Genomic DNA, 21,675 nt, shown 5'->3' on the forward strand with positions numbered 1-21,675 from the left:
AGAACATACGAGGACGCAATGAGACCGACGCTCCTCATCCTCACCCTGAACTTTGTAGCATGTAAGAACTTTCTAAGTAACTCTTCGTAGGACACAGTCATCTTGTACGTTGGTTTGGAAGGACACAGTTGAGATACCTTGTATTATACTAGGACGGTGTCTCCCAACCGGTGTGCCCCCAGCCTATAGACCGCCGGTCTCCAAAACTACAACTCCCAGCATGCACGTAGTGAGCTTGTCTGGGCATGTTGAGAGTTGTAGTTTGGAGACGATATAGACAATGGATACTTAACCTTGAAACCAGTTGAGATACCTTGAAATAGGAGAGTGTTTTACGAGCAGCGTGCCTCCAGCTGTTGCAAAACTACAACTCCTAGCATGCCCGGACAGCCGTTGGCTGTCCGGGCATGCTGGAAGTTGTAGTTTTGCAACAGCTGGAAGCAGACTGCTTGGAAGACACTGGAATTGGAGGATTCTACTTGTGTCCTGACCTCATCATTGGTCTTTACTTGGCTTCTTCCCGACAGGTTTCTCCCAGCAGGTGACGGTCACCCAAGATGAAAGCTTTGAAAAAGTCCATATAGGACAAAAAATAACTCTTCACTGTAAATACCAAGGCAGCGCAGGGACGTATACCATGTACTGGTACAAACAAAAACCAGGAAAGGGTCTGGAGCTCATGGGTTATTCGCTGACAGTGAAAGATTTTACGAAAGAAAATAATTTTAAGAGCTTGTGGGAAATGGAACGTCCTGAAGATACAAAGTCCACTCTGCACCGGAACGAAACCTCCCCCGAAGATTCAGCCGTGTATTTCTGCGCAGCGAGTTATCACAGCCACGAAAAGATGAGACGACGCCGGCACAAAACCTGGAGCCCATAGAAGCCTATGGGGGAAGGAGAAAAAGGGACACTGACCTCTAGAGGGCGCTGCATTCTCAGTATTAGAGGGGAAGCACCTGGTGATTAATGGTCAGGAACCGTTCTTAGAATTAACCTTTCACTTGTCTATTTGTATATAACATAAGATACAATGGAAACAATGAACAGATCGTTCATACAGGATCTCCCATTAGTGAGTCCACCCCTCACATTATATATACAGTATATCCCATAAGTGAGTCCACCCCTCACATTATATATACAGTATATCCCATAAGTGAGTCCACCCCTCACATTATATATACAGTATCTCCCATAAGTGACTCCACCCCTCACATTATATATACAGTATATCCCATAAGTGCGTCCAACCCTCACATTATATATACAGTATCTCCCATAAGTGAGTCCACCCCTCACATTATATATACAGTATATCCCATAAGTGACTCCACCCCTCACATTATATATACAGTATATCCCATAAGTGAGTCCACCCCTCACATTATATATACAGTATATCCCATAAGTGACTCCACCCCTCACATTATATATACAGTATATCCCATAAGTGACTCCACCCCTCACATTATATATACAGTATATCCCATAAGTGACTCCACCCCTCACATTATATATACAGTATATCCCATAAGTGACTCCACCCCTCACATTATATATACAGTATATCCCATAAGTGACTCCACCCCTCACATTATATATACAGTATATCCCATAAGTGAGTCCACCCCTCACATTATATATACAGTATCTCCCATAAGTGAGTCCACCCCTCACATTATATATATAGTATTTCCCATAAGTGAGTCCACCCCTCACATTATATATAGTATCTCCCATAAGTGAGTCCACCCCTCACATTATATATACAGTATCTCCCATAAGTGAGTCCACCCCTCACATTATATATAGTATATCCCATAAGTGACTCCACCCCTCACATTATATATACAGTATCTTCCATAAGTGAGTCCACCCCTCACATTATATACAGTATATCCCATAAGTGACTCCACCCCTCACATTATATATACACTATCTCCCATACGTGACTCCACCCCTCACATTATATATACAGTATCTCCCATAAGTGACTCCACCCCTCACATTATATACAGTATATCCCATAAGTGACTCCACCCCTCACATTATATACAGTATCTCCCATAAGTGGGTCCACCCCTCACATTATATATACAATAGCTCCCATAAGTGACTCCACCCCTCACATTATATATACAATATCTCCCATAAGTGAGTCCACCCCTCACATTATATATACAGTATCTCCCATAAGTGACTCCACCCCTCACATTATATATACAATATCTCCCATAAGTGAGTCCACCCCTCACATTATATATACAGTATATCCCATAAGTGCGTCCACCCCTCACATTATATATACAGTATCTCCCATAAGTGAGTCCACCCCTCACATTATATACAGTATCTCCCATAAGTGACTCCACCCCTCACATTATATATACAGTATATCCCATAAGTGATTCCACCCCTCACATTATATATACAGTATCTCCCATAAGTGAGTCCACCCCTCACATTATATACAGTATCTCCCATAAGTGACTCCACCCCTCACATTATATATACAGTATATCCCATAAGTGAGTCCACCCCTCACATTATATATACAGTATATCCCATAAGTGCGTCCAACCCTCAGATTATATATACAGTATATCCCATAAGTGAGTCCACCCCTCACATTATATATACAGTATATCCCATAAGTGACTCCACCCCTCACATTATATATACAGTATATACCATAAGTGACTCCACCCCTCACATTATATATACAGTATATACCATAAGTGACTCCACCCCTCACATTATATATACAGTATCTCCCATAAGTGACTCCACCCCTCACATTATATATACAGTATATCCCATAAGTGACTCCACCCCTCACATTATATACAGTATATCCCATAAGTGACTCCACCCCTCACATTATATACAGTATCTCCCATAAGTGACTCCACCCCTCACATTATATATACAGTATCTCCCATAAGTGACTCCACCCCTCACATTATATATACAGTATATCCCATAAGTGACTCCACCCCTCACATTATATATACAGTATCTCCCATAAGTGAATCCACCCCTCACATTATATATACAGTATATCCCATAAGTGATTCCACCCCTCACATTATATATACAGTATATCCCATAAGTGAGTCCACCCCTCACATTATATATACAGTATATCCCATAAGTTACTCCACCCCTCACATTATATATACAGTATATCCCATAAGTGAGTCCACCCCTCACATTATATATATATACAGTATATCCCATAAGTTACTCCACCCCTCACATTATATATACAGTATATCCCATAAGTGAGTCCACCCCTCACATTATATACAGTATATCCCATAAGTGAGTCCAACCCTCACATTATATATACAGTATGTCCCATAAGTGAGTCCACCCCTCACATTATATACAGTATATCCCATAAGTGAGTCCAACCCTCACATTATATATACAGTATATCCCATAAGGGAGTCCACCCCTCACATTATATATACAGTATATTCCATAAGTGAGTCCACCCCTCATTATATACAGTATATACCATAAGTGAGTCCACCCCTCACATTATATATACAGTATATCCCATAAGTGACTCCACCCCTCACATTATATATACAGTATATCCCATAAGTGAGTCCACCCCTCACATTATATATACAGTATATCCCATAAGTGAGTCCACCCCTCACATTATATATACTGTATATCCCATAAGTGAGTCCACCCCTCACATTATATATACAGTATCTCCCATAAGTGACTCCACCCCTCACATTATATATACAGTATATCCCATAAGTGAGTCCACCCCTCACATTATATACAGTATCTCCCATAAGTAAGTCCACCCCTATGAGCTGCTGAAGTTGAGTTGTTCTTTTCTGTCTAAGTGCTCTTTGATGACACCTGTCTCGGGAACTGTCCAGAGTAGAAGCAAATCCCCATAGCAAACCTCTTCTACTCTGTGCAGTTCCCGAGACAAGCAGAGGTGTCAGCAGAGAGCACTGTGGCCAGACAGTAAAGAACAACTCAACTTCAGCAGCTGATAATTATTGGGAAGATTAAGATTTTTTAATAGAAGTAATTTACAAATCTGTTTAACTTTCTGGAGCCAGTTTATATAAAAATGTTTTATTTTTTCCTGGAATACCTCTTGAAGAATATTAAATAGAAGTAATTTACAAATCTGTATAACTTTCTGTCACCAGTTAATTTTAATTTTTTTTCTGAGTGCCCCTTTAACTAACATCCAAAGTGGGCGGGATTTCTAAACAGGAAGTTGAAGGAATCAAGTCTGTACAGGAGAATGAGGCGGAAGATCATGAAAATGTTAAAGAAAAGAGACTAGAAGAACCTTTAATGTCAGACGGGATTAAGCTTCTTAAATTGATGTCGATCACTATAGTTGTGCATCAGATCAAGACGATGAGACAACTCTTGTTGATTTTCATCCTGAACTTTTTGACATGTAAGAACTGGTAGTAAAAACTTGTTTATGGATAAAGTTTTTTATAGTTAAAAGAAATTAACTATGTCAAACTTGGGAGGCTCACTCTTGTATCTCGCCATTACATCTTCTTAGGTATTTTCATTATTTCTCCTTACAGGTCAAGGTCAGCAACAGGTGACGGTCACTCAAGACAAAAAGTTTGCAGTGATCCACGTGAACAATTCCATACATTTCCAATGTGAATACAGCGGAACAACGGACACCTACAACATCTTCTGGTACCAGCAAAAAACGGGGAAGGCTCTGGAGCTGGTGGCTTACTCTTATTCAGTAAATGACCTGACGGTGGAACCAAAATTTAAGAATATTTGGAACATAAAATGATCCGAAGTTACAAAGTCCTCTCTTCAGTGTGATAAAACAGACGCTGAGGAGTCGGCTGTGTATTTCTGTACAGCAAGTTATCACAGCCACCAAAAGTGGTGGTGAAGCCAACATTAAACCTGAATCACATAGATATGGTATATTAGAATGAAATAGAGGAAGCAACACAGGCCTCTGGAGGGCGCTGTTGGATTTTCATGTGAAGGTGATATTCAGAGTTCGGCTATTTCATATCAATGTCATTTTTCACATTATGAATTCAATATTAAATGACTTATATGATTATAGGAGATGTATAATGCAGAAAAATGTATCTCCTATCCAAAGTTTTAGATCACGGTGGTCCGACTACTGGTACCAACCACAATCTCCTGCACGGGACCCTGGCTCTCAGCAGCCGACACCACCCTCCATGTATTTTTATGAAGAACTATTTGGCAATCTCCGGCTCTCCTATAGAGATACATGGAGGGGGCATGATGGCTGCCACTTCGTGCGGGGGTCAACACGCTCTATTCCTAGGGAGAGCCAGGGTCCCATACAGGGGATCGCAGGGGGTTCCAGTGGTCAGACCCCCGTGATCTAAAACGTATCCCTTATCCTTTGGATAGGGAATAAGTTTTACTTCATGATATATATCCTTTAAATATACAATGTAAAATGTGGCTAAAACAAAAGTAAATAAGAAGACAACTGTTGTTTCCTGAAATGTCCATTGACCCTACCCCTACTGACCATATAAGGTTTTGTGTGGAAGCCACCGACGTTTCACGCCTAGCCAAGCCCATATCCTCTAAGATCATCTCTGAAGGATGGCTAGAAGTCAGAATGGGTGGAATTACTCAAGAGGAAGTGACTTGCACGGTCTTCATAAAGAAGATGTTCTACATAGACACAACAGAAATATGGTTCTTATAGTTCCTACACAAAAGGAAACCTACCGTAAAGACAAAACAATGAGACAAACCCTCCTCGTCCTCCTCTTGAACTTTCTTTCAAGTAAGAACCTATCTTCTGAGAAAGCTTATGAAGTCTATAGAAGGATTATACTGCATAATTCTGACGAGATCTATTGTAACACATATCGAAGACTTACCCTCGTATCATGACTTTGACCTCCTCCTTTGGGTATTTTTTCTTTTGTTTCTTCTCACAGGTCGATGTCAGGAGGTGACGATAACTCAAAGGAAGAAGATCGAAGTCCTGTATGTGGGAAAACCCATACGTCTTCAGTGTGAACACAGCGACTCAATTGGAACCTATACGATGCTATGGTACCAGCAGGTATCTGGGAAGGGTCTGGAGCTCATGACCTTGTCTTCTTCCGTAAATGACTCATCCATGGAGACGAAGTTTAAGGACTGGTGGCGTCTAGAGTGCTTTAACGTTAAGGAGTCCGTCCTTATACGTGGTAAAGCCACCTCGGAGGATTCGGCCGTGTATTTCTGTGCATCTAGAGATCAAAACCACAAAAAGTTGAGTTGAAGCCAGCATAAAACCTACATAGTACTCATGGTGAATAAAAAAAATAAATAAAAAAGTATTGACCTCGAGGGGGCGCTGTGTTGTCATAATTTGGCATAGATACTTTGTTTCTGTTGTTTCCTAGCATTCCATACTTTGATAGGCTCATAATTTGACATGTAGACCGATTTTCTTCAAGCTCATACCATTGAGATACAGACCATACGGCAGCATTTTACAACCAAAGGCCCCCTGGCTGTTGCAAAACTACAACTCCCAGCATTCTAAGAGTTGCAGTTTTGCAACAGACGGAGGCACCCTAGTTGCGAAACACCGCAAAACGGAGATACAGTGACACATGAGAGATCCGCACCTGTGATCTATACAGTTATCATCAGATGTAATTGTAGGAGGAAACAGGAAATAAGATAAATTCTTATTACTGAGAAAGTTTTATCATTTAAAGACACAGTCACACGGACACAGCCTTAAGTTTTGCTTCTGTTTATTATTTTACAGTAATGAATCATTCATAAGTAATATCTATAAAAAATAAAATCACACGAGAATGTACAGAATCCTGATACTTGTAGGTCTCAATGTTATACCAGGTGAGGTTATTGAATTATTGTTTTTTTCTTTTTTCTTTTTTCAATTAATGTTTTTATATTATTTTTAATAGTAGGTTTCATTTTATTTGTGTTGTTTTAATTATTATTTAATTTTTATTGTTTATAATATAATTAATATTTACTAATAAGTTATTTATTAAATTTTTTATTACTATTTGTGGGTCTGAATGTTATACCAGGTGAGGTCATTGAATTATGGTTTGTTAAAATAATTGTTAGAATTATTATTTTTGTGTGTTGATTTTTGTTTTATTTTTTATGATTATTTTTTTTTATCTATAATAATAACTTGCTAATTAGTTCCAATTATTTTATTTTTTATAGATTTTATTACCATTTTGGGGTTTGAATGTTATACCAGTATATTAAAGTATATTCATTTTTTTTTATTGTTTTAATTATTTTCTTTTTTATTATTTATAATATAATAATAATGAATACTTACTAATTAGTTTCAATTATTATTATTTTAGTTTGATTTTATTACTATTTGTGGGCTGAATGTTTAAATTATTGTTACAACTTTTTATTTTTATTAGTATGTTTTTTTTGTTACATTTATTTAATTTTTTATTGTTAATAAATAATATACAAATGAATACTTGCAAATTAGTTCCAATTATTTTTCTTTTATATAAATGTTATTACTGTTTACGGGTCTGAATGTTATACCGAGTTAGGTCATTGAATTATGGTTTGTTAAAATTATTATTACAGTATTTTTTTGTGACTATTTTTTTTATTTTTTATTGTTTATGATAGTATTACAATTGTAATAATAATAATAATAATTAAAGCTTACTAATTAGTTGCAATTATTATTATTATTATTTTATATAGATTTTATTACTATTTTAAGTCAATTATTGTTTTTATTTACATGTTTAAATTATTCATTATTAATTGTTATCATCTTGAAAATTTTCATTCTCATTTTTGTATTACATTCTGTTTTCTAGTATATGTGAAATACATGAGGAAATGTCCTCTTTTCTGTCATCTCCAGGTTTGTCTAAAGACTTTCAGATATCTCAGGACCCAAAATTGTTAATAAAGAAGACGGGAGAACGTGTAGACCTCCATTGTCAGCACCATGATAACACCTACCTTTCTATGTATTGGTACCAACAGAAGCCACAACAGGGTCTGAAGCTCATGGTCTACTCAACCGGAGCAGTGGGTGACCAAACTATGGAAACTGATTTCAAGGACTGGACTCTCCGAAGACCTGAAAACACCAAATCTGCATTGAATATATCTCAGCCTAAAGCCCAGGACTCTGCTGTGTATTATTGTGCAGCCGGTGATCACAGTTACATGAGTCAGTGCAGGAGCCAGTATAAAACCTACACGGGAGCTCTCTGAAAAGTATTCTAAATTTTGGCCATAGAGGGCGCTATATAAGTATCATATCTTGTCTCTTATATTGTTATAAAGTCCAGATAGAACACATTAATGTTTTGCATTTAGATATTGCTGTTTAGAGATGAGCGAATTTACAGTAAATTCGATACGTCATGAACTTCTCGGCTCGGCAGTTAATGACTTATCCTGCATAAATGAGTTCAGCTTTCAGGTGCTCCCGTAGGCTGGAAAAGGTGGATACAGTCCTAGGAGACTCTTTCATAGGAATGTATCCACCTTTTCCAGCCCACCGGAGCACCTGAAAGCTGAACTAATTTATGCAGGATAAATCATCAACTGCCGAGCCGAGAAGTTTGTGACAAATCAAATTTACAGTAAATTCGCTCATCTCTATTGCTGTTACATACTTATTATGGTTCCTGCTTCAGTTTGCAAATCAACTGGTGCCAGAAAGTTATACAGATTTGTAAATTTCTTCTATGTAAAAATTGTAATCCTTCCAGTACTTATCAGCTGCTGTATGCTCCAGGGGAAGTTGTGTAGTTCTTTTCTGTCTGTCCACAGTACTTTCTGCTGACACCTCTGTCCATGTCAGGAACTGTCCAGAGCAGGAGCAAATCCCCATAACAAACCTCTCTTGCTCTGGACAGTTCCTGACACAGACAGAGGGGAGAACACTGTGGTCAGACTGTTAAGAACTACACAACTGGAGCATACAGCAGATGATAAGTACTGGAAGGATACATATTGTTTAATAGAAGTAATTTACAAATATGTTTAACTTTCTGGCACAAGTTGATTTGAAAACTATCCCCCCCCCCCCCTTGAGCAGTCACTGACATTTCTGTGTCTAGTCTAGTGTATTTTAACTGAGTGGCGAAGACTCAAGTGTATTCTTTGCCACCCAGTATCTACAAGAGCAGGGACTGCTGTCTTTGACAGGAGTCCCTGTTCCTATAGATACTGAACAGTAGGGCCCCATTCACTTGGCAGAATCTCTGAGCGGAACCTGGCGGAAAAATTCAGCTCGGAAATTCAATTGCAGCAGTCCTATTATTTTTAATGGGATTCTGCTGCTTCGGGCATGCTGAGAGTTGTAGGTTTGCAACAGCGTAGAGACACTGGTTGGGAAACACTGTACTGGATGTTAGGGGAAGGGCTGAAATGGTTAATGAGAATACTTATGTTTGCAGCCTACTTAACCACACCAGTGCTCATGACTAAGGGGGTGGTTCCCTGAAACATAGCGCGGCAGGCTGGAGCTGAGGTGTTTGTCATCTAACCCCCAGGGAATTGTTACATCGTATCCCTATATTTGTTGTACTATTTTTGTAAGAAATAAGAAATATGAACATAAATCTAAAGAAGATCCATAAATGGGTGGTCGTGAGTACTTAAAAAAATATATATATCTTTATAACTGGTGTCATATGCTCGTCTATTAAGCTATAGTTGCTCAGGTATAGTCATTTGAAAAGTTGTTTTATATGGTAGGCATAGGCAATACTACCAAAATACCTATGGGCAAAAGTAATAGTTTATAAAGACTGAATTGAAAGTAGAGCAGGAGTTGGCAGCCCCTGACACACAAGCAACTCATGGCACGTGGGGTGCTTTTGAGTGGCACACGGGGCTCCGGGCAGTGAGACACTCACTCCGCTAATGGGGATCTCGGACACTTGATCCGCTAATGGGGATCTAGGACTCCTGGCATCAGCAGGGGAGGGAAGGTGATGTAAATGGGGGGGGGGTGCAGTTGATGGGGAGGGGGGGTGCAGGTGAGAAGTTGGGGGAAGGGAGGTGTAGGTGAGAGGGAGGGGGAAGGGAGGTGCAGGTGAGAGGGAGGGGGATGGGAGGTGAAGGTGAGAGGGAGGGGGAAGGGAGGTGCAGGTGAGAGGGAGGGGGAAAGGGTGCAGGTGAGAGGGAGGGGGAAAGGGTGCAGGTGAGAGGGAAGGGGAAGGGAGGTGGAGGTGAGAGGGAGGGGGAAAGGGAGGTGCAGGTGAGAGGGAGGGGGAAGGTGAGGTGCAGGTGAGAGAGAGGGGGAAAGTAGTGTGCAGGTGAAAGAGAGAGGGGGAGGGGTTGCAGGGGAGGGGGAAGGGGGGTGCAGGCTACTGGCCACTTCCCTACCTGGCTACCTACACAATTACCTACCTGGCTACTTCCCTACCGAGCTACCTACCTTATTAATTTCCTGGCTACATACCCATCTACTTAGCCACCTGGCTACCTACCTACATAGCTACCTACCCACATAGCTACTTACCTACATAGCAACCTAATTACCTAGCTACCTACTTGCTACCTACCTATCTACCCAGGTACCTACCTACATACATACATAGCTACCCACTGACCTATGCTTGAGAAAGACCAGGAGAGCTGGTTGAAACGTCGCTGTTACTTTCACCTTGATATGGAATACAGTTAATTTTTTTGCACCTTTATTGATCTGTGTGCTGCGGATTTCTACAAATTTTTACCCACTGACCTACCTTGCTACCTACCTATAAACATACCTCCATATCTACTTACATACCTTCATAGCTACCTACCTACCTAACAACTTGGCTACCTATATCCAAGGGATATCGCAGCTCACCAAACTATAAAGTGCAGTTTATTCCATTTCAAACAGTGTTAAAGAGCAGGATGTGTTTCCTCGCCTCTTGACAAAGGCAAAGACAGGTTTCTGAAATGTAGCCTGCTTTTTAACACTGTTTGGAATGGAATAAACTCCACCGAATTCTGCACTTTATACTTGAGGTGAGGAGAGCAGAAACTAAGATGTTTGTCCTGCAAATGCTGCAGTGATGGGTTTTGGCTGGAAGAAGTCGTCATGGTGGTCTGAGCCAGAAGGAGAACAGAAGTAAAGAGGACGATGCCGATCATAAAAGACGTGAATTGCGAATCTATTAATGCAACTGTATGTATATTATTGAGCAACACGACTGGGGTCTGATCCTGGGGTCTTAATTGTGGTGGAGTCTGATTCTGGGGTCTGTATTGTGGTGGAGTCTAATTATAGGGTCTGTATTATGGTGGGGTCTGATTCTGGGGTCTGTATTATGGTGGAGTCTGATTCTGGAGTCTGTATTGTGGTGGGTGGTGATTCTGGGGTCTGTATTATGGTGGGGTGTGATTCTGGGGTCTGTCTTATGGTGGCTGGTGATTCTGGAGTCTGTATTATGGTGGGTGGTGATTCTAGGGTCTGTATTATGGTGGGTGGTGATTCTAGGGTCTGTATTATGGTGGGGTCTGATTCTGGGGTCTGTATTATGGTGGGTGGTGATTCTGGGGTCTGTATTATGGTGGGTGGTGATTCTGGGGTCTGTATTATGGTGGGTGGTGATTCTAGGGTCTGTATTATGTTGGGGTCTGATTCTGGGGTTTGTATTATGGTGGAGTCTGTATTATGATGGGTGGTGATTCTGGGGTCTGTATTCTGCTGGGTGGTGATTCTGGGGTCTGTATTATGGTGGGTGGTGATTCTGGGGTCTGCATTGTGATGGGCTCTGATTCTGAGGTCTGTATGATGTGGGGACAGATTTTGGGGTCTGTATTATAGTTGGGTCTGATTCTGGGGTCTGTATTATAGTTGGGTCTGATTCTGGGGTCTGTATTATGGTGGGTGGTGATTCTGGGGTCTGTATTATGGTGGGGACTGATTCTGGGGTCTGTATTATACAGGTCTGAGTTAAAATGGTTGTTCTCACTGTAAGGTCCTTACAGTGAGAACAATACATAGGGACAATTCTGGAAAAAAAAAACATCCTGTGAAAAGCCACACCCCCACAAAACCCACCCACATCAAGCCACACTCATATTTCTGGCACACCAAGCGACTTTGAAAAAAATTTGGGCACAGCAATACCAAATGGTTGCCTACGCCTGTTGTAGGGTAACCACATGTTAATGAAGTTAGCGGAAGGGCAACCTTGTGCATGTATCACACGATACAATGTGGTTTGAATAAGTTAGTGAGAAGGAGACAACTGGAGCAGGTTTGAAGAGCACTTCCATTTTTTTCCTGAAATGCCCAACAACCCTCCCCCTACTGACTGTATAAGGTTTTGTGTGGAAGTCACCGACGTTTCGCATCTAGCCAACCCCATATCTTCTAAGACCATCTCTGAAGGATGGCTAGAAGTCAGAATGGGTGGAATTTCTCAAGAGGAAATGACTTACACGGTCTTCATAAAGAAGATCTTCTAAGATGTTCTACATAGACACAACAGAAATACGGTTCCTATAGTTCCTACACAAAAACCTACCTAAAGACACTACGATGAGACAAATCCTCCTTATCCTGGTCTTGAACTTTCTTTCAAGTAAGAACCTATCTTCTGAGAAAGCCTATGAAGTCTACACAAGGATTATACAGCATAAGGCTGTCAAGATCTATTGTAACACATATCGACTTACCCTTGTGTCATGACTCTGACCTCCTCCATGGTAGTTATTTTCTTTGTTTGTTCTTACAGGTCGATGTCAGGAGGTGACTGTAACTCAAAGGAAGAAAATTGAAGTCCTTGAAGTGGGAAAACCCATACGTCTTCAGTGTGAACACAGCGACTTAACTGGAACCTACACAATGTATTGGTACCAGCAGATATCTGGAAAGGGTCTGGAGCTCATGACCTTCTCTTCTTCTGTAAATGACTCATCCATGGAGACGAAGTTTAAGGACTGGTGGCGTCTAGAGCGCTTTAATGTAAAGGAGTCCGTCCTTATACGGGATAAAGCGACCTCGGAGGATTCGGCCATGTATTTCTGTGCATCCAGTTATCACAGCCACAAAAAGTTGAGTTGTAGCCAACATAAAACCTACATAGTACTCATGGTGAATAAAAAAGAGAAGCATCGACCTCTAGGGGGCAATGTGCTGTCATAATTTGGCATAGATACTTTGTTTCTGAGCATTCTACACTTTGATAGGTTTATCAATTGACATGTAGATCGATGTTTTTCAACCTCATACTATTGAGATGCAGACCATATGGCAGCATTTTCCAACCCAAAGCCCCCACGGCTGTTGCAAAATTACAAATCCCGGCATGCTAGGAGTTGTAGTTTTGAAATAACCGGAGGGACCCTGGTTGGGAAACTCTGCAATACGGAGATACGGTGACACATGAGAGATCCGCACCTGTGATCTATACAGTTACCGTCAAATGTAATTGTAGGAGGAGACAGGAAATAAGATACATTTTTATTACTGAGAAAGTTTTATCATCTAAAGACACAGTCACACGGACACAGCCTTACGTTTTTGTTTTGTTTTTTTATTTTACAGTAATGAATCATTCATAAGTAATATCTATAAAAATAAAATCACACGAGAATGTACAGAATCCTGATACTTGTGGGTCTGAACGTTATACCAGGTGAGGTCATTGAATAATGGTTTGTTAAAATGATTGTAAAAATTATTATATTTATTAGTATTCTGTTGTTCTAATTATTGTTTTAGTTTTTATTGTTTATAAAATAATAATAATAATAATAATTAATACTTACACCAATTATTTATTTAAATTGTATTACTTTTTTTGAGTCTGAGCGTTATACCAAGGGAGGTCATTGAATTATGGTTTGTTAAAAAGATTGTCATAATTATTATTTTTATTACCATTTTTATTTTTGTTGTTCTTATTATTGTTTGTTTTTATAAAAAAAATAAACTAAATTAATTAAAATATTTATTTATTTATAATTTAATAACTAGTAATGCTTACTAATTAGTTACATTTGGCATTATTTTATATAGATTTTATTACAATATGTGGTTAATAATTATTAGTATTTTTTTGTTTTGTTCTAGTATTTGTTTTAGTTCTTGTATAATTTCTTTATTGTTTATAATGTAATAATATGTTATACTTGCTAATTAGTTCATATTAGTATTATCTTCTGTAGATTTTATTATTATTTGTGGGTCTGAATGTTATACCAGGTAGGGTAATTTTTGTTTTATTTTTTACATTTAAAATGTTAAAATTATAATAATTAATACTTACTAATTAATTCTAATTATTATTATTTTATATTGATTTTATTATTATTTGACGTAACATTTGTCTGAATGTTATATCAAGTGAGGTCATTAAAAAGATTGTTAGTTATTATTTTTTATTACTATTTTTATTTTTGTTTTTTTAATGATTATTTTATTTTTTTAACGTTTATAAAAAATTATACTGAATACTTACTTAGTTGCAATTATTATTATTTTATTTAGATTCTAAGTTAAATATTGTTTTTATTTAAGTGTTTAAATTATTCATGCACGCACTATTTCTGCTGTTACTATCTTCCGTCACAAAATAATGGTCGTTATTAATAACGGGCTATATCGGGTTAAAACGGCTATTAGAAAAATCCCATAGACTATAATGGGATTTTCTAACGGCCGTATAGGATTTTGTAACTGCCGTTTTCAGCTGATTTTCAGACGGAACTTCGTACAGATCTTTAAAAACTGAGAATTTTGTAGTGTGAAAGAAGCCTTAGTGTCAATAGGCCCTTAGAGTCTGCTCTTTGGAAGATATGAGGGGGATCCTGAGTGAGACCTTTTATTGTCCATAAAGTCTAGTTTATAGGGTTGACTACACATTTTCCGATGAAATCTACTGAATATTTTAACAGTTTACACAACTGGGAAAAACATTGATTTTATTCTGTTTTTCTAGTGAATGTGAAACACATAGTAAGGAACTTTTCTATTTTCTGTCATCTCCAGGTTTGTCTAAAGACGTTCAGATATCTCAGGACCCAAAGTTGTTAATAAAGAAGACGGGGGAACGTGTAGACCTTCATTGTCAGCATAATGAAAACTCCTACTTTGCTATGTTTTGGTACCAACAGAAGCCACAACAGGGTCTGAAGCTCATAGTCTACTCAACCGGAGCAGTGGGTGACCAAACTATGGAAAATTATTTCAAGGAATGGACTCTCCAAAGATCTGAAACCACCAAATCTACATTAAATATATCTCAGACTAAATTCCAGGACTCTGCTGTGTATTATTGTGCAGCCAGTGTTCACAGTTACATGAGTCAGTGCAGGAGCCAGCATAAAACCTACACAGGAGCTCTTTGAATATTCTAGATTATGGCCATAGAGGGCGCTATATAAATATCATATCTTGTCTCTAATTTTATATAAATATTTTAGATGGTATACAGCCCAGAGAGAGCACATGAATGGGATACTTACAAGGCTTTTTCTTGGTCATACAAAGCAAACATGGCCGATCTTGTGATCTTCCGTAGAGTACACAGAATTAGAATATTAGTAAATATTTGAATAATATAATACACGATAAAACACTTTTCTTAAATAAGAGCAGGAACTTGTTTTAAAATTATAGGTGTCCATGCTTCTCTCTGTAGTTTCTGTGGCACTCTATGCTAGCGTGCCAAACCTACTATACACTGAGCATTGGACATACACTTATCTCCTTGTGAAAACAGTAAGCAGTGATGCATAGGGCTAGTGCTAAGCAGGCATGGTCTAATGCGTCCTGTAATAATCATTTAAGGAGCTCTAGATGTCATAGATAATAACCCTGCAGTGCAGTAGTGATCACTAGAGAAGAGCGAATTTTTGAAAAATTCAATGAATCCGATTTGCCAAATTTTCTGAAAAAATTTGGTTCGGTCCAAATTTATTTGCGGCAAATTGCTATTAAAAATGGATATTTCTTGGCTACAGAGAGCCTCAATAGGGGTGTAGAACACTTTGCCTTGTCGTAACATGCATAGGAAGTTTGCTGGGTTAGTGAAATAATACTGTTATTCAGTATGACATGCAGATTCTTTTGGAAAATGTCCTTCATGCCATTAGAATGTAGTGACAAGCGTTACCTTCCATTCAGTACTTCTTATCTGGCTTTTATGTATCGAAATTATTTATTTAAATTCTATTACATTTTATTTAAAAATGTTGAGGTCACTCTTTATCAATAATAAAACTTAAAGGTCTTTAACCCCTTATGGACTCAGACCATTTTGGCCTAAGGACTCAGCTAATTTTATTTTTACATTATCTTTTTTCCTCCTCGCCTTCTAAAAATCATAAAAAAGTATGAGGGCTTGTTTTTTGCGTGACCAGTTGTCCTTTTTAATGACATCACTAATTTTACCATAAAATGTATGAGGGCTTGTTTTTTGCGGGACCAGTTGTCCTTTTTAATGACATCACTAATTTTACCATAAAATGTATGGCCCAACCAAAAAAAAATCTATTTGTGTGGGGAAATTGAAACAAAAAAACGCAATTTTGGTAATTTTTGAGACCATATAGTGGCTGAATGACACAGCGTGGAGGTGGCGGCAGCATGAGGAGACCATATAGTGGCTGAATGACACAGCGTGGAGATGTTGACAGCATGAGGAGACCATATAGTGGCTGAATGACACAGTGTGGAGGTGGTTGCAGCCTGAGGAGACCATATAGTGGCTGAATGACACAGCATGGAGATAGCTGCAGTCTGAGGAGAACAAGATGTTGACAGCATGAGGAGAACATATAGTGGCGGAATGACACAGTCTGGAGGTGGCATCAGCATGAGGAGACCATATAGTGGCTGAATGGCACAGCGTGGAGGTGGTGGCAGCAGGAGGATACCATATAGTTGCTGAATGATACAGCCTGGAGGTGGCTTCAACATGAGGAGACCACATAGTGGCTGAATGACATCGCGTGGAGGTGGCGGCAGCATGAGGAGACCATATAGTGGCTGAATGACACAGCCTGTAGGTGGTGGCAGCATGAGGAGAACATATGGTGGCAGAATGAGAAAGCCTGGAGCTGGCATTAGCATGAGGAGAACATATGGTGGCAGAATGAGACAGCCTGGAGGTGGCATCAGCATGAGGAGAACATATGGTGGCAGAATGAGACAGCCTGGAGCTTGCATCAGCCTGATTAGAACATATGGTGGCAGAATGAGACAGCCTGGAGATGGCATCAGCATGAGGAGAACATATGGTGGCAGAATGAGACAGCCTGGAGCTAGCATCAGCTTGAGGAGAACATATGGTGGCAGAATGAGACAGCCTGGAGCTGGCATCAGCATGAGGAGAACATATAGTGGCAGAATGAGACAGCCTGGAGGTGGCATCAGCATGAGGAGAACATATGGTGGCAGAATGAGACAGCCTGAAGCTTGTATCAGTATGATTAGAACATATGGTGGCAGAATGAGACAGCCTGGAGGTGGCAACAGCATGAGGAGAACATATAGTGGCAGAATGAGACAGCCTGGAGCTGGCATCAGCTTGAGTAGAACATATGGTGGCAGAATGAGACAGCCTGGAGCTGGCATCAGCATGAGGATAGCAAATGGTGGCAGAATGAGACAGCCTGGAGGTGGCATCATCAGCATCAGGGGTCCTGAAAGTGACCCGGTGACAGAGTGGGGCAGTGGGTGGCAATACCAGTAACTGGTGACTAAGGTGGATGGAAGAAGGCAAACTTGGCATCAAATGTTTGGCATCAGGCAGGTGGCAGGATCAGTATAGTAGCTGAGGCAGGTAGGCAGAAGAAAACGGTCTCTTTTGAAAAAGTTTTAGCGTGCACAAGTAAGTATTGAGGATATGCATTACATAAAGCTTAACTTTTAATAATATTCTTAGGATAAAATATATGTACCCAATTTTTTTTATTTAACAAAAGGAAATGTGTGCAAAAAAACACCATGTGCCACCTACACCACCAAGTATTGATGTGATGCAAAGACCTCTAAAAGGTGGAAGGGAACAACGTATGGTCCATTGTAACTGGTGGGGGTAAAAACTTCCCCTGTAAGGCCCTACTCCCGCACAATTAATTCCCTTCTTGGCAAGTATTACTAGCCCTAAAAAGGGCGGCCCCACACAGCAACCTCTCCCTATTTCCACCTAACTTCCCTTTCCCAGGGTTTTTAGGTGGAACTAGGGAGAGAGGTTCCTGTGTGGAGCCACCCTTTTTAGGACAAGTAACACTTGCCTCCAAAAGGTGGAAGGGAACAACGTATTGTCCATTGTTGCAGGTGGGGGGGTAAAACCTTCCCCTGTAAGCCCTGTTCTCGCCCTATTCCCTTCTTGGCAAGTGTTACTCGTCCTAAAAGGGCAGCCCCACACAGGAACCTCTCCCTATTTCCAACTAAAAACCCTGGGAAATGGCAGTGTTTTTTTTGGAGGAAATTGGTGCGTATTGTCCCTGACCGTAGTAACAGTTCGACAAGTCGGTGCTACCAAGCACTTTGGTACACACCGACAGGCTCAAGGACTGGCCCACCTTCTCTTCCACAAAATTGTGCAGGGCTGGTACTGCCTTTTTTGCAAAGAAATTAAGACTTGGGACTCTCCACCTCGGCTCAAGCACAAGCCATCAGTTCTCTGAAAGGTGCAGAGTCCACCACTTGAAAAGGGAGGGACAGCAGCACTAGCAACTTGGACAGGAGCACATTCAGCTTCTGCGCTGTTGGATGAGTGGGCGCATACTGTTGGCTTCGCTGATGGATTGCTGGCGGAATGACTGACTCAAAGTAGGAGGAGCAGGAGCATCTGGAGGGACAGAAGATGGGTATGAAGACAGTTCCGTTCCGCTGAGGTGGTGGAGCCTTGGCTGGCTGAAACAGGGAGCTCCTGGGGCCACTGGGTGAAGCAGCAGATTAGACAACCACATCAGACCCATGGTTTTCCCAGGCCCCTATATGGTGTCACTGCATATGTTGATTCAGGGCGGTGGAGGCAACATTGGGACCCTGGCCACGCTTCACCTTCTGCCAACATATCTTGCATGTGGCCAGGTTAACATCCTCCGGGTGCTTGATATAAAACTTCCACACCACCGAGTAGATGATTTTCCCCCCAACGGTCCGCATTGATTGACTGCTACTGCTGCCGACTACAGGAACCCCTGTTCCACTACCTTAGAGGAAGGTAGGCTGTCGCAAAGCAGGTGGTCTACCCTTGGCATGTTTGGCTCAAGACTTTCCAATTCTGCCACCATGCTGAATGCCAACCATGCTACCACCTTTCTGGCTTAGCTGCTGCCTCATGGGCAATCTGCAACCCTTTTCTCCTGATGATGATGAAGCCCCTTCTGCACCCAGCTCCCAAGTGTTATCGGCTTCATCATCATGGAGTTGTGTCTGCACGTCACTGATGTCTTCCTCTGGTTCCTCAACAGTGTCTGCTTCAGGAGCCTGAACGCTCGCAACACCACCTCCCACGCCACTCTCCTCATCACTACTTGACCGTCTAGTGGAGGAAGCAGTGGATGTCTCCTCCACTACTTGGATGGGCAGTAGCTGCTGACTGTCCTCTAGTACATAGTCCTCACTAAATAGTGGAGATTAACCCACATCATATGATGCTTCTGTGGGGGAGGGAACAGCGTAGGACAGAGGCAATCGGAGGACTGGGACTGCTCCTGGGCCATGCCAACTGAGGGTTGTGTCTGAGGAACCCACCGATTGTTGACCGGGGTGTCAGATGTCACTTGTGATGAAGTGGATGACCGAGTTAACCAATCGATGATGGCAGATTGGTTGCTGGTCGAGACACGACCGCTAGCTGATACTGGGAGATCAGGCCTCTCGCTGCGACTCTTGCTGCCACTCACTCCTACTCTGTAGTGACCTCTGCATATTGAATTTAGGCTTCTGCCACTCCTCTTTGCACGTCCTGGCACTTCTCTGCCTGACATACTTATACACCAGCTGAGTGCATATATGTTACACTTATGAGAGGAGGACAATACGCTCCACTACCCTTAAAACTGTATTAGACTACAGAAACAAGTGAATAGCTTTGGCTGGCCTTTCACAGTAACTAGGCCCAAATTAGTTTAACAGGAAAATATATAAAGGACACCACGTAGGTGTACATACAGTTTAAACCTATGAGAGGAGGACTATGCGCTCCACTACAAACTGTATAAAGCTACAGAAACAAGTGGGTAGCTTTGGCTGGCCTTTCACAGTAACTAGGCCAAAACTAGTTTTTCAGGAAAAAAAAAAAAACGTACACCATGTAGGTGTATGTATATGGTGCACTGATAAGATATGAGATTAAAACATAAACATATATTTATCAGCGTCATGTCTATGCTCTCCACTGGCCAACTTTTTCTAAGTGGAATAAAAAGATTCCTGATGAACCGATGAAAGGGAAATGTGTTGAATCGCTGATAACACAAGACTAAGATGTTTTAAGGGCCACTGCAGCATTGCAGACTATCGGTGGAGCAAGTTAAGGACTACAGGTTTTTGCACACCCACATGAATCATCTCCATGCGCTATGCACTATGCTTTATAATCAGTTTGTATACAACATGCTCGGGCTTGATGCTAAGAAAATAAGTGCAACAACAGATATGATGTACATTTAACTATTCTAACCAATATGCAATGTATCTAGGACCCATGGAGCAAGTGCATTATACAGACTATGTTCAGTTATTCTGATGTTACAGCATATGCCCCGGACCGTGGGCTATAAGATATTGCTCATTACATGTATTGGGAGCATTCTATCTGCTGGCTAATATCCCATACTGAATAAAAACGCATACTAGGTTACACCTGTGGATTAACTGTATGGATTTTTTTTGCATATGTGCATTCTTGAGAAAAGGAATTTACAAATATATATTCTCTAAAAAGTTGCCACAATATTTAGTAAGACTGGGTGTGGAGTGTTTTGAACTAACAGTGATATTACGACTGCATCTGTTAGGATTCGGCAGGCTGGATGTGGATCCTCTGTGTCAGCGAGGGACTGGCGTGGACCGTGTCGATGGACCGGTTCTAGGTTGCTACTGGTATTCACCAGAGCCCGCCGCAAAGTGGGATGGTCTTTCTGCGGCGGTAGCAACCAGGTCGTATACACCGGCAACGGCTCAACCTCGCTGACTGCTGAGAAGGCGTGGGACAGAAGGACTAGACAGAGGCAAGGTCAAACGTAGCAGAAGGTCGGAGCAGGCGGCAAGGTTCGTAGTCAATGGCGATAGCAAGAGGTCAGGAACACTGGTAAGGCAAACACTGTAAACGCTTTCTCTGGCACAAGGCAACAAGATCCGGCAAGGAAGGGAAGGGGAAGTGAGGTTAAATAGACAGGGAGCAGGTGGAGGCTAATTAGACTGATTGGGCCAGGCCGGGTCTGACCGGGGCGCTGCAGAGAGGAGAACGCCGCGAGCGCTCAGGGGAGGAGCAGGGACCCGGAGCGCTCGCCGTAACAGTACCCCCCCCCTTAGGTCTCCCCCTCTTTTTGTCTCCTTGTCCCTTCAAATGAGATGAGAACATAGGGGGTGACTCTTGAGTTTCCTTCTGGAAAAAAGAAAAGTCCTGGGAAGCTACATCAGCAGCAGGCAATCCAGAAGAAGTGGGAATGGGGAGGGGGGGC

The 21,675-nt window shown here is 41.0% G+C and overlaps 5 gene segments (V, D, J or C); all 5 read left to right on the forward strand.

Annotated features, from left to right (window-relative positions):
• Positions 1-888, forward strand: LOC130282399 (T cell receptor alpha variable 5-like). The segment is given in 2 exon segments: positions 1-61; positions 528-888. Coding segments are annotated over 2 exon segments (399 nt in total).
• Positions 889-4,335: 3,447 nt separating this feature from the next.
• Positions 4,336-4,894, forward strand: LOC130282400 (T cell receptor beta variable 10-1-like). The segment is given in 2 exon segments: positions 4,336-4,453; positions 4,593-4,894. Coding segments are annotated over 2 exon segments (336 nt in total).
• Positions 4,895-5,473: 579 nt separating this feature from the next.
• On the forward strand, positions 5,474-6,311 carry LOC130282395 (T cell receptor alpha variable 9-2-like). The segment is given in 2 exon segments: positions 5,474-5,818; positions 5,976-6,311. Coding segments are annotated over 2 exon segments (516 nt in total).
• A 104-nt stretch (positions 6,312-6,415) lies between these two features.
• Positions 6,416-8,402, forward strand: LOC130282397 (Ig kappa chain V region 3381-like). The segment is given in 2 exon segments: positions 6,416-6,894; positions 7,922-8,402. Coding segments are annotated over 2 exon segments (402 nt in total).
• Positions 8,403-13,520: 5,118 nt separating this feature from the next.
• LOC130282396 (T cell receptor beta variable 19-like) lies at positions 13,521-15,615 on the forward strand. The segment is given in 2 exon segments: positions 13,521-13,664; positions 15,020-15,615. Coding segments are annotated over 2 exon segments (402 nt in total).
• Positions 15,616-21,675: the final 6,060 nt, after the last annotated feature.

This window comes from Hyla sarda, chromosome 7 (genome assembly GCF_029499605.1).
Source record: "Hyla sarda isolate aHylSar1 chromosome 7, aHylSar1.hap1, whole genome shotgun sequence".
In the NCBI taxonomy this organism is placed as follows: Eukaryota; Metazoa; Chordata; class Amphibia; order Anura; family Hylidae; genus Hyla; species Hyla sarda.